Source organism: Castor canadensis, chromosome 7 (genome assembly GCF_047511655.1).
Source record: "Castor canadensis chromosome 7, mCasCan1.hap1v2, whole genome shotgun sequence".
NCBI classification, from domain to species: Eukaryota; Metazoa; Chordata; class Mammalia; order Rodentia; family Castoridae; genus Castor; species Castor canadensis.
The window spans coordinates 65,584,217-65,598,314 of NC_133392.1; the positions used below are offsets into that span (position 1 = coordinate 65,584,217).

The 14,098-nt window shown below is 40.7% G+C and overlaps 1 protein-coding gene across 11 annotated transcripts in view; it reads left to right on the forward strand.

Annotated features, from left to right (window-relative positions):
* The window catches only part of Lrmda (leucine rich melanocyte differentiation associated), a 1,025,409-nt gene that overhangs the window by 572,677 nt on the left and 438,634 nt on the right, over nt 1-14,098 (forward strand). For all 11 annotated transcript variants that reach the window (XR_012449754.1, XR_012449755.1, XR_012449756.1 and 8 more), the window contains 2 exons: nt 2,002-2,133; nt 12,057-12,191. Coding sequence is in view for 8 of the 11 variants with exons in the window: in XM_074079224.1 (XP_073935325.1) it covers nt 2,002-2,133; nt 12,057-12,191 (267 nt within the window). In the remaining 3 variants the exon portion in view is untranslated. The remainder of the gene's footprint in view (nt 1-2,001; nt 2,134-12,056; nt 12,192-14,098) is intronic.

Genomic DNA, 14,098 nt, shown 5'->3' on the forward strand with positions numbered 1-14,098 from the left:
CATTGACCCCCATGGAGAAAGGGACTTCAGGAGAACCCAAAGGTCCCTGCATCTCTCTCTGCGTTTGTTCATCTGCCCACCTCCTGCTTCCCAAACACCCACCGAAGGTCAGGGCCTTGGGGAAAAATCAATGAATGAAAGAAGGAAGGAAAAGAAAGGAACCAGCATCTGCTTGTCACTTGTTAGTCCTCTTTGCCTCTGTAAGATCCTATGAGCTGGAAGGAACACAGAACAAGAGAGCTCAGATCTGCTCTCAGTGTGCCTGAATTCACACTGCAAAGAAATGGTGGCGCTGAGGTAAAACCCCAGACTCTCCTGCCTAGATGTGGATAAGTTGTGTCTTGCTTCCCAGAACATGAGGAAGAAGAGAAAGGGGGAGGAAGAGATGAAATAGGGTGACCCTTAACCCAAATTGTGTGCAGCCTTGGCCTTCCACATTGGGCCAGGCAGTGCTGGTCAAGGCTGTTGGAACAGGCGTGTTCTGGATGTTGGAGCCAGGGTTGGTGCCATACCCTTAGGTATGGCAGAAACAGGGCTTGCAGGTGGAACTCTGGGGCCAGTGGAATCCACGGATTTAATCACTTACTGGCAATGCATCTTACTCATCACATAGATGGACTCCTTATTTTGGAGGCCTTTTGGCAGAGTCTCACCAGGGAGCTATGTGTGTTAAAGTTGTGCACACATTGCCCACGCAAGCACACAGGGCTGTAATGTAGGTGCTATCAGTAAACGAATAAATAGCGTGGATGACATCTTCCTGATTCGTCACATTTTATGAAATAGCCAGGGATCCCAGGCGAGTCCTCCCTCTGGTAGACGTCGTAGCTCAGCTGTCAGCCTGTGCAAGCTCAGCACATCTCCTGGGTCTGGCAGGTGAGCAGGCTGGCGGTGTACGTGTCTGCGCAAGCCCCTGAAACTGCGGCTTGCTTTAATTAATGTCGTGTGTGCTCCAGCAAGCACTTGTGCACCACTACCCCATGTCTCCTGCACCCCAAACACCCACAAAAGCCCATGGAATGGAGAGTTAACTCCTAGCTATGCGTGTCGACAAGGCTGTTTTCCCCCTCTCTGATAAAGTGCTTTTTTTCCTCTGAGCCAGGTACTTAATCCTTTCAGATGTCTTTTTATTTACTGCCTCCACATCTACATTGTTACAATCCACACTTCAAAAAATAAATAAATAAATAAAGTGAGAAATCTATGTTCCATAAATTGAAACAGTAACTTCAGGCCAGCAGCGTTGAAACAGAAAGTCTCACACACACCCCCCTTCCTTCAAACAAAACCAAAAACAAATAAAAGAAATAATGAAAGAAGAAAAGGCCCTCCTCGGCTGGAGCGATTATGCAATTCTGCAGATGTCTTGCCTGTTGGGCAGCCAGGGGGCCATTGGGCAGAAGTAAATTAAGTGATTAGTAAGGAAAAAAAGACAGGGGGGACATCCAAGGATGTGAAGGGAGAGAAAAGAAGCCTTCCTCACCATTTCCCCTATGACTGTACAGAGGAGAACCGCAAATAAATGATACTTGAAGTTATATTTATTATTGTAAGAGGAGTATGATATTTCTAGGCAGGAATGATGGATGACAACTTAAATTTGTGTCCAGGGAATGAAGGTGAACTGTGACAGAGTTATTTATCTTGGGAATGGAGGTTAGGGTCAGCCGAGGCTGGGTGCCTGAAGGCACAAGACATTGACAAATTTATCCTGCAGGCCGTATCTGAAGCCCTTTGTTTTGGATCCTGGCTACTCACTAAGTGACCCTCATCCTTCATGTTGGCAATGCGTGAAGGATGCGGTGAGTGCCAGCGGCCCCTTCTCCCCCTAGCGCCCCCACCCCGGCTCCTGCTACTAATTCTTGTCATTCACTTTGCTGACAGGCACCAAGCCCAAACTATTCCCAGTCCTGAAAGGGAAGGTTAAAATATTTATTTCAGCTCATAATGGCCTCCTGATTTAGTGCAGGATCATTTTTCCTCTTGCCTTTGTCATTACAGGTCACTGGAAGGACTGAGCGCATTCAGGAGCCTGGAGGAGCTCATCTTGGACAACAATCTGCTTGGGGACGACCTTGTGTTGCCTGGGTTACCCCAGCTGCACACCTTAACCCTCAACAAGAACCAAATATCCTTTCCTCTGCCTGCTGTGCCAGCTCCCAACAGCCCCCACTTGCCTCCCAGCCCCTCCCACCCACCCACCCCACCCCACCCCACCCCACCCCACCCCACACAAATACCTGCAAAATGTCAAATGAGTTTTATGTGTCAGCTAAATTAAAGTATGTGAAATACAGTCCGTGGGCAGACAAAGCGTTCTGTCTTCTGGCACTCGGGACACTTCAGAGTAATTTATTATAGGTCATTCATAAATGAAATGCACCATTATATCTTCCTGTTGCTCCATTTTAGTGCAGAGATCTAAGTTATGGCTGTGAAGAAATCTTTTTAATAGATAAAAATAGAGAGAGAAAATAATGTCACTGCTGCCAAGGAGGCAAAGCCGCTTCTGTTTGCTTGGGCTTGTGTGGGAGGGCGACCTCTGGTGGGAAGTAGGGGGTAATGCTGCTGAGCAAACTGCCTTCTTGTTGGTTTCTGGAAGGCTCTGGTGCAAGGTGGGGAACAGTTCTGGAAAGGAGAGACAGGAGGATAGAGCTGAGGTGGAAAGAGAGTGGTCAGGCCAGGCCTGGTTCTGCCCTCTGTGTGCATACATTACTTGGGCTGTGAGGAGAGGCCTATGAGAGGCATTATAGGTTATGGCTTCCTCTAAGAAGGTGTGCACCTATCCAGCCCAAGAAGAGCCTTCTGGGGACTAAAGACAATATTCTGTAAAATATTATCTCAGTTAGCTCTTGCTGCTATGACAGAATACCATAGCCTGGGAAACAACATAGTCTGGAAGCTGGCAATCTGAAAGCAACAGACAAGGGTTCTTGGTGCTGACTCCTGTATGGCAGAGTCAGAGACAAGAGAGAGAGAGAAAGAGAAGAGAGCTCTTTCCTGTCTCTTCTTAAAGTTGCAGTAATCCCAGCATGGGGGAGGGGGCTCTACATTTTTGACCTAGTAGCCTTCCAGATGATTAGGGTTTCAATATGTGAAATTAAAGTCTCAACATGTGAATTTAGGGGGCACAAACATTAACACCTTGGCAAATACGTTTCTGGTGGGCATTATTAATGGACACTTTAATAGAAGTAAAGCAGGAGGCCTGGAAGTAAATTCAATCAGTAACATAGTAGAATTCTGGTGGAGTTCCTCTTCTATCCTCTGGCCAACCAAGTTTCCTAGATGTTCTTTGAAAACCTACTGAAGTCAGTATGTCTTACGGCTTCCTTGGGGTCTTAGCTTATCAATTAGATAAAATTCCCAAATTAACCAAAGACAGAAGGATTATTAAATTAGAATTTAGATGACATAGTTCTTCCCTTTGGCCCCAGTTCTCATGACCCATATCCCATGTCATAGTAGAATATTAGAGTTCACAGACATGGGTTCACAGTCAGCTTATTTGTCTTGGATAAGTCATATTCTGAAAACCTCTCTTCCTCATTTTTAAAGAAATAAATTGGGCTGGATGATGGTTTTATTCTTAATATTTCTGACAGGAGAGATTAATGGATCTCTTGGTCCCAGAGTGCCAAAAGACTGCCTTTGTCTTTGGTTGAGTCCCTTCCCTACTCCAGACTTCAGCTTCCTCAAGACGTAGTGGTATTGCTGAAGGAGTACTGAGAATAGGTGGGGAGGGCTGACGCAGAAGGCACTGTGTAGTTATAAACCTAACTGATTATATCATTGTGATCTTACAGAGCACTTTATTATCAATAGGTCCCAATGCCAACTATTGGTTCCCTCAGGATGGAATATGACTTCTTTCCATTTTTTCTTCTGGTATATTGGTATTATCATGAAAATCTGCTTCCCCATCCACTTGGTGTAGAAATCACAGACTGAAAGGTAGTGCACAGTTGCATGTCGTCCTCTCAGCCTAACACTCTGACTCTGCCTTATAGCTCTCTGACTCTCCTGCTTACTTATAAAATTGCCTCAGGCTCTTGAACAATTAGTAGGTTCCATATTGCTGTTGCTAGCCCATTAAATGCCTTAGACACAGACTCTTTATCAGTTACCTTTTACTACATAAACATTTAACCCACCTTAAAATTCACTGGCTTAAAGCAACAAATATTTTACATGTTTACAATTCTGTAGGTCAACTAATTGGCTAGGGCTCAGTTGGCTGGTTCTTCTGGTCTTTCCTTGGGTCACTCATGCAGCCATAGTTTTCTGAGCCTTGGCTGAAGCTGAAAGGTCTAAGACAGCCTCATCCATATGCTTGGAGGTTGATGCTGATTGATGGCTGAATGACATGTCTTTAAGAGGCTGCATAACCCACATCACATGAGAATAGTGTTCTAGGGGCCTAAGTCCCAGTGTACAAGTAGTTGGCAAGTCCCACTTATATTGTGAAAGCAAGTCACATACCAAACATAGAACAAATGTGGAAGAGGACCACACGAGGTATAGATACAAAGAACAATAGCTCATTCCTCTAGCAATCTACTTCACAGGCCTTAGCACCTTTCTCCTTAAGATTTGACTTCATTTCTGTGTTGAAGGGAGCTCTAGAATCAACTTTTGGCCTCCTCAAAGGGCAAATATTAAGATCTTTTTTGTAAATGAAATCTTTCAACATATTAAGAATCTTGCTTTCAAATGGGATGTTTTTGTATAAAATTCTTTTGTGAAGTTTGTTTCATTTATAATTTTTTGCCTAATTTATCTGCCATGTAACTCTAGGTTTTTCCTTTTTGGTTTTACTTACAGTTGAATATGTCTATAACAATGTTTTATGTTTCTAGACCTTTAAAACTTAGGTAATTGGTTTCTTTTATCCTTTAACAAGAGTAACCATCACCTAGTGGATAAGAGCAATAGGCTCTGAGGCCAGACTTCCTGAACTTGTACCCTGAGTTTGCCACTTGTTGCATGACCCTGAGCAAGTTACAAGAGATCTCTATCCTTTGGTTTCCATGGCAAAGTGGGGACAGTAATATTAACTACCTCATAGGTTACTGTGAGGGATATTCTAGGTGTCTCACCAATATTAAGTTCCAATCACATAGTAAGTGCAATGTAAGGATAAGTGAATTGTTGTTATTGCTATCTCAGAAAATTATGTGAACTTATCTGACTAACATGGAACATTATAAGCAAGGCCAGAGTATATTTCTTTGGCTCTTTTAGTTTAATATTACCTGAATATCATTCTGGGAGTTAGGTAGCACTGTTGAATAATTCTTGTTATTTTTATGGAAAAACTAGGAGAGCGTGAGCTTTTAGAAGTCTCTGAGATTTTCAATGGGGGTCAATCTAGAACCCAGGTATGCTGATTTTCAGCCTCATACTCTGAAACTCAAAGAAAAGGCAATCACTGTGTAAGAAGAGGAACTCAAATGCAGGAGGACACAGCTGCCTATGCCTGCCATGGCAAAGCCCTGCATCCAGCTGGGGCTGCTGGGAATCTGCTCATGAAAGAGATTCCAGAGTCCAAACTCAGTGCCATCTGGAAAATTTCTTCTCAGTTCACCAATCAGTGCCTCCATTCCCATCTGTATACCTTCTGCTTGACCTCCTATCTTTGTTTTACCAACCCTTTGTTCCACTTGTACTCTGGTATCCTTCCTTGAAATATCTGAAAGCCTGGTTGTCTCAGATAACCTCTTCATCTCTTGATTTGTAGCCATCTCACCCTTCTTCCTTTGGTTCATTTAGACTGGCCAGGTAGTCAATGGACATGCATGAATTCTCCACCCCCCATCCCATTCTCATTCTCTCTCACTCACTGTGAGCATGCACGTACGATTCCTAGCTCTTCCACTAGTAGAGGTGAGGTCTTTGATTATGGTCTCTACCATATCATATCTGAATACTCAACCCCAAGTAAGGGACTATTTGAAAATCCTAGAAAATGTAGATATTTAATCTTTGACAATCAACTGATTGTCTTCCACCTTCCCTTTTGGGAATAAGCTGATGTCATTTGAAATCACACTTAAGCACAAGTATTGAAGAGACTTCAATACTTGAAATATTGAGTTTGAATTGTACTGCCAACAGGAAGGAAGAACAAAGCTACATCTTACACAGCTGGGATGTGATGAGACTGGTGCACTGAGTCAGAAAGCTGTCAGTCGTGACAGCGATTTACTATCATCTTGGAAAAGTCTCTGTACGTCATCAGAGGACTTGGATTCTTTATAAAATGAGTAATAGAATACATAACATCAGAGTATTGTTGAGAGACTTAAATAGTGTATAATATATGAGACATAATTTTGTTAATACCTGAAGACTTTATAACTTTCTTATACATTTTACTAAAATTTCTTAGTACATTTTGATAGAGCCTCAGTGCTTTAAAAAAAAAAAACCAAAAAACCTAAACTGGAAGTACCTGAGGTAGAGAGCACAGCTAGATGACAGTGCATATGGTCCCCCAAAACATAGAAGACTCCTCATTTTTCAGTATTTATTTCCCCCTTTGGTGTTAAGAAATTTACTCATTTTCCTCTGAGAAATGCAATTTCTTTGAAACCTGGATTTTATGATAGACTCTTCCACTTACTTGCTGTGAGATCTTTAAACCCAGTTTCCTTAATTGTTATTTGGATATGATAATATTTTTGATGTGTGTATGAATCATTATACTATATATTTAGCATTCAAAAATCTAGTATTAGGATTAGCCCCAGTTAAAATCTCCCCAGTGGTTTATCAAGTATGCCCTTTGACTTGAAGCTGAGCCCAGAGGCGTGGATGCACTCATTCCCACCTGGGAAATGGCTTCAGACCCATGCAACTAGACATGAACACTGGGAGGCTCCCCTCCTCCTTCTTGCTCCAAACTTCCAAGCAAGATGCTGCTTTGATCTTGGACCCTCCACAGAAAATCTCCCTTGGCAAGCCCAGCCATGACAGCTGGGCTCTGTGATGGCAACTTTATGTAGACAACACTGAAAAAAATTTAAATGCCAAGTCCTCTCGAGAAGACTTGATGAGGGAAACCAGGTGTGTGCTGAGAATCCAGCTGGAGTGAATTGAAACTGTGCCAGGTAGCTTCAAATTTTTAAAAAAGGAAGAAAAGTCACCCTTAGGAGCATCCCTGAATCCATCTCCACTGCCTTGGCCTGGTGAACCAGAGACACCAAGTTTCCTCCACTGATTGCCGCTGCTTAATTTTCCATGCAACTTGACAAAAAGAAATGTGACAAGTTCTATCTTGACTTGAAATCAGGCAAGACAAGACTGTGTTTGTCCTCGCTGACCCAGGAGAGTAAGGAGCCAATTAAAACTCCTTCTCCTATTTCATGCTCTGGTGGTGGAATCAACACAGGAATGAGGGCTGGTTCAGAGTATTCAAAGAGGAGGTAATGGGAGTTCCTGTCTGGTGTGGATTTGGAGGAGACCACTACCTCAGTCTGATTTATCATTTGATAGGTTGTTGAAAGACCTAAAATAATGGAGCTTCTACTACACAAAATATCCTAAATGAGGCAAGATTCTTGGAAATCCCTTGGATTTATTGGCACAGATAGCTAAAGGTTCTTGGAGCCTGAAGCTCCTTTGCCCAAGAAATTCCCACAACCAAGACATTTATAAGATCTATCTTTGCATGGCCTCCACTCAGGGGCAGATCCAGGTATTGTGGAGTACGAAATTTTCTTAAAGACAAAGAATATAAAATTATTGCTGCAAAATGAGGTATAAAAAGAATTTTTATCTGGAATAAAAATATACCAAGGGAAATTTTTTTTAAAATTAAGTTGATAAGTACAAATGTTAAAATATCTAGAAAAGACAATGATCTTTTTATATTAGATATGAATGTGTCAGAACTGTTTTCCCTACTTTTTTGCCTTGCAAATTCTCATGCAACATCATTAGATAGTGAAATTTTGTAATGTTTTCTGTGGAGAAAATAGACCTGGTTATCTTTTAGCATGATTGCTGAAAATTGATTTTTATTTTTATTGGTTGGAAGTTTCTTTCTGTTTTACCACTGCTATGGTTTGGATAAGTGTCCCACAAAGGGACAGGTGCTAAAGGCTTAGCCCCCATGGTGGTACTTTTTGCACTTCCTGGAACCAGTAGGAGGTGGGACCTAATGAGAGGTTCTTAGGTTATTGGGGGGTATGCTTCTGAAGGGAATTGTGGGACCGTAGCCTTTTCCTTTCTGTTTCTTTGCTTCCTGGCTCATGAGATGAGCAATTTGTTGTACTATATGCTCTCCACCATTGCCATCTGGCATGCCCACTAAAGCCCCAAAGTAATGGTTCTACCCAATTTCGGACTGGAACCTCCAGAATTATGAGCCAAAATATAACTGTTCTCTTTACAAGTTAATTATCTCAAGTATTTCATTGTAGTGATGGAAAGATAACACAGCCACTTCTTATTGGTAATCTCACCAAAAGATTTTTGGTAAATCTTTTAGGATTGTTAAATTTTGGATAAACTCTTACACTTTTTTTTTTGTATATGAACTGTGTAAGATTTCAGAACATATCAAGTTAGGGATATATGGGTGAATAGGTGTGTGTGCATATACTCAACACTTTAAATGTCCTTTGAATTAATGAGTTTATTATCCATCATATCATCAGTTTTGTGCTGGGCCCTGCATGCTAGTGTCAGTGTGGTGGGTGATGGAATAATTATTGGAAGTCAATCTTACTGGTACTGTTATAATATTTAACCAGACACAGAAATGACTGCAAACCATACAAATGTACTCCACCGAATCATAATTAATTGTCACTCCTACAAAAGTTCTCTTAGCCATATCCCCAGTATTCCTGTAGCCAGTCCTGTTATCTCCAAACTCAAGGGGAAATATGATGGAAAGTCAGTGAACTTAATGGTTTAAGATTTAAATAACCTACTTGAGCATATTTTACAAAAAATATATAATCATGCGACTATGGTAGTAGGGCCTTTCCCAACGTCTTGAAAGGGCCCTATACAAACAAGGATTCCTCGTATAAAGCCTTACTAGCTTTATGTAAATCTACATATAAAGATGTGATTAAAATAGTCCTCAGTCCCTAGATAATGGCATGCTACACTTCCCTTACTCATCACTATTAAGAAATTACAGGAATTTCATTGGAACCCAGTTGTCCAATGTTCCCTCAACTCGAACATCTTGCCAGTTTTGAGTTATGTTCCTGCATAGTCCCCTCGTCATTCAATAGATGAAAAGACCCAAACATTGAGGAGTTTGCCCAAAGGAGAGAATAGGTTTTAGTCTAATTTTCCCATCCATAGTAAAGAGGGCTTCCCCTAGGTCATCTACATCTCCTATATACATAAATAGTTTGAGTCACTCCAAGTCAAGGTGTGAACATCATTTTGACAGCCAAATCTCTTGTAATCCCACAAGATAAACACCTTTCTGGCCAGTAGAAGTAATAGGCTTGTCTAGCTGTCCTCCCATGAATTAGGGCTTGGCCTTGAGGTTTTATGACAACCCAATAGGCATGTGTCCTGGTCTTCCTTGGTGCACATGATGGGTCCCATGTGTGGGGTTAGAGTTGGAATAAACTCTGAAGTGGAAAACTGAGACCTTTGTAGGTCTAGGTCCAGGCATAGTATACTCCACTTGAATGACACTGTTGGGCCCTGACCAGTTATGGGTACCAGATGAGGAGTTAAAAAATTTTGAGGAAGGCATGCCAAAGTACTCTTGTTTAGGTCTAAGGACGATACTGATAGAATAATAGAGCCCTCTTTTGTTGCCCTTATTCTTTATTTTCATTTTATATAGCAATGACTGTGAAGTATGTAAAGATAGAACCTCTTGGAAAAGTTGAATTTTCTCTGAGATTGCTCACTGTCATTTTAATTGGCTAAATTAATTGGTTTTCTTAAAGAGTATGATGATTGAACTTTAATTCGAAAAGCAGTTATTTTGTTTTTTCTTCAGTGATGAAATATGCTCATGTTTTGATTCCTGGCTATCCACCCCCAGTACTTCCAACATTACCTTCCTGGTGGGACTTTCTTTCACTCTTCTCTATGAATTCCTATTCCCATCATTCTTTTTGTGGTCATCTCTAGATGTTATTTGTGAAAGCTTTGAAAGATAAAAACTTCTACATTTTTCTTTGTTTATGAAATGGATAGATTTTGGGAAATTGAAGCCAATAGTGAATGAGCATTTTCCATTACTCTTTTGCTTATCTCTTTCCTTTTCTCTGCTTCTCATTGTCTCCTTCTTCCCCCACAGGGTATAGCATTTGTTCTTGCATATGATGAGGTAGAGCATATTGTATGAAAAATTCTTGTGAACTTAGCTTGGAGAAGCTTTAAGGAAGTCATAAGGTTCAAATATCTAAAGGCTTATTATGTGGAAGATAAAAAGGCCCTTTTCTCTGTGACTCCAAGAAACTAAGTTGGGTCTGTGGATAGAAGTTAGAGGAAGAGGCCAAGAAGCGTGGATCAGTGGTAGAGCACCTGCCTGGCAAACTCAAGGCCATGTATTCAAAACCCAGTACCACTAAACAAACAAACAAAACACCTCACTCCTGGAAACTGCTCTAAGTCCCTCCCTGACTTTGTATATGCCATCTGCCTGTATGTATAGGCTACTCTGCATTCCCTGGCAAGGACTGTGTCCTGTCTGCTGGTGTTGGCCAACATCTCTCTTCATATGCTCTGGTAGTCATGGTTTCGACTTGTGGTCTGTACAATCACCCAACCTAAGGCTGCGCTCATGTGTCTGTAGATTAAGCCAGGAGTTAATATGTGAATTATATGATTATAAAATCATTTCCATTACCAGTGATTCCATGAATCTATGATTCTTGCGTATTTGGCCTGGGAATCTCAGTGTTTGCCTTGATTCAACAGTGGACTCATAGAATAATCTCTTCATAATGTGCTTCCTCTGTCTTTTGATTTTTCTCCTTCAGAGGCTACAAAGTCTCAACAATCTTAGAAAATACATTTTATCTTGTCTGATTGGTTTGACAAAACCTAACCTATCCCATCTTACTCTGGTTGCTTTTTCTTTTAGCTGTGTTTTTCTTTTCTCCCCAACCCAATGTTGTATGGCTTGGGCTAAGGCCATTGAACAATGCTTAGCTCCCCTTTAAGGCCCTCAAATAGGAAGTGGGTAGGGGGCCAATCCCTGTTTTCATCCATACCATTTCCATTTGTTTCAATGATAAGTTCCTCCTGCTCAGGGAGAGGAGGAAGCCTCTCTTAATTATTTGAAATAATTTCTGGTTTTCATTACTAGAAAGGAATTAATCTTTATGTATTTGCATATCACAAAATGTCTTCCTATGTAGAATCTATCCTTTTATCATAAAAAATAAAACTATAGAAGAAAGAAATGCATGATTAAACAATTAAGTTTGTCCACTGTCCCTCAAGTGATCTGGACTTAGCTTTGCTTGTCTAGAGAAAAGTTGGGCTGCATGTCCAGCTATGGTAGTGAAAAACTAGTGATGTCCTGGACCCACAGTGAAGTGGGGTTTAATCCTCACTCAGTCATCACATATGAGCAGACTGGATGCTTTAGCTGCTAGCATGGTGTTATGGTTTGGATAGAAAGCGTGCCCCAAAGGTTCATGTATCGAAGGGTTGGTTGCCAGTTGGTGGCACCATTTGGGAAATTCTGAAAACATTGGAAGATGGGGCCCAGCTGAAGGAAGTAGATCACTGGTAGCACATCCTTGGGGTTATGTCTTATCATCCCCCTCACCCCTGCCACTTCTTCACGTCCACAATGAAGTGAGTAACCCCTGTCACATGTTCCTGCCACCATGATGCTCTACCTCACCCTGGGCCCGGAATCAATGGAACCAAGGACTGTGGACTGAAACCATGATCCCCAATAATCTTTCATCTTTTTAAGTTATTCTGTTAGGTATTTTGTCACAGTGATCAAGAACTGACTAATATAGGTAAAAGCCTGTCACTTATGTCCTCCTCTCCTTACTAAGCCTTTTGTATTCTTAGATCAAGATCCTTAACCTTTCTTACATTACTGATTTGGAGTGTTTGCTTGATCATCTGGCAGAAGTGACCCCAGCTTTGGAGTACCTCAGTCTGCTAGGCAATGTGGCATGTCCCAATGAACTGGTCAGCTTGGAAAAGGATGAGGAAGACTATAAGAGATATAGGTGAGTATTTATATGATGGGAGAAAGGAAAAAATAGTGTATTTGGGGATACAGAGCAGATATTTGGTAAATATCAATTGACTTCCCCTAACAATGTTAAACTTTCACCTTTTGGAAATCTAGAGCCATTGTCTACCTTTGCTGAGTCACAGGAGCCAAGAAAGATGAACAGCTGTTGGATAATCTAGGCCAGGGGTTGACAAACATTTCTTCGGTAATAGTTCAAATTATAAGTATTTTAGTTTTACAAGTTATATAAACTCCAGCACAACTATTGAACCCTGCTATTTAGTGCACAAATAGCCCTAAATAATTTGTAAATTAATGGACTTCTCCCTGTTAAAATAAAACTTTATTTATAGAATAGATGAGCCAGATTTGACCCATGTTGTAGTTTGCTAATCCCTGCTCCATACTGTAAGATCTTTCTGTGTTCAATCTCAGGGTCACTTTTTGGAGACAAACCCCTTCCCACTAAAGTTTAGGGAGCTCATATTCAGTCCCAAGAGGAAGTCCTAAAGCACATACAGCTCTTTCATGAAGTTATACTTGTGTCTTCCATCCAAGTGGTTTGATGGTCTCCAAGTAGAAATGAACTTAATTTACTTCTGGGCACTCCATTCAAATTTGAAGCATTTAAAAGCTTAATTTCAGGTACAAAATGAGGGGACATGTAACACATTTTACCTTCTTGCAGCAATATTTTAGGATCTAAATTTTTAAAATTATATTTATTAATGCTTATTAATTGTACATATTTGTGGGTTTCACTGTGATATTCCCATGCATGTATGTATTATGCTTTAGTGTCTACTCTCCCAACTACCCTCTCTTACCTCTCATCTTCTCCCTCTGATCCCCTTACCCTTTAGTAGTCCCTCTATTACTAGTAGTCTCTACTTTCAGGTTGTCTTTTTTTTTTTTAAATTCTAGTTACCAGATATGAGACAAAACATGCTATACTTGTCATTCAGTGTCTGACTTATTTTGTTGAACATGATGACTGCTAGTTCTATTGATTTTCCTGAAAAAGGTGTGACTTTGTTATTCTTTATGGCTAAATATTGCTCCATTGTGTGTGTTGTGTGTGTATACACCATATTTTCTCTATCCACGCATCTATTGATGGGCACTAGGTTGATTCCATAGCTTGGCTATTGGAACAACTTATTTTAAGATGTATTGGGAGAGCAAATTAATTCAAAAAAGCTTTCTTTAGAGATATTTGCTTAATTAATAAAATAAATTAATACAGTAGATATGTATATAGATGTATGTGCATATACATGTGTACATGTGTCTGTGTAGACACATGCTTTCACACATGTTCATTCATTTACTCATGGAGCCAAGAAGTTATATGCAAATACCACTGTAGGAAAGTTTTTCTTGTTTTTTTCTAGAATGAGAGGGATACAGTGAGGGAAATTTCCAGTTCTGTACTATTTTGTTTAGTCCCAAATAGAGGGATGGATTGTAATAGGAAAAGAAAAGCTAATGCTATTTTTTTGTTGTTACTTGTCATGTTGACAGAAATTCTAAGACACAGAAGGGTCAGATCAGAAGAACTGATGTGGAGTTCAGTTTTGGCAGGGGACCATCAAAATGGGGGAGAGCTGTCTAGATTAATGGTCCTAAATGGCTTCTGAGTCATCTAAGTCATTCTGATTCATTTGATAGCAAATCCAACAAAATCATCTTTGGGGATTCTGATGTTCATTTGGCTCTGGCACTCTGAGACCCTCTGCCCCCAAGCAGTTACAATTCTCCCTTTGCTATCTTTCACCATTTTGGGCATCCCATCTTTATATTTATCACACTACTGCATACATTCCACATTTTGAGAATGGCTTCCAGTGAGTAAGGCCTGGGTCTCCTTGCTCTCAAAGCCTCATCAATAACTAAAGT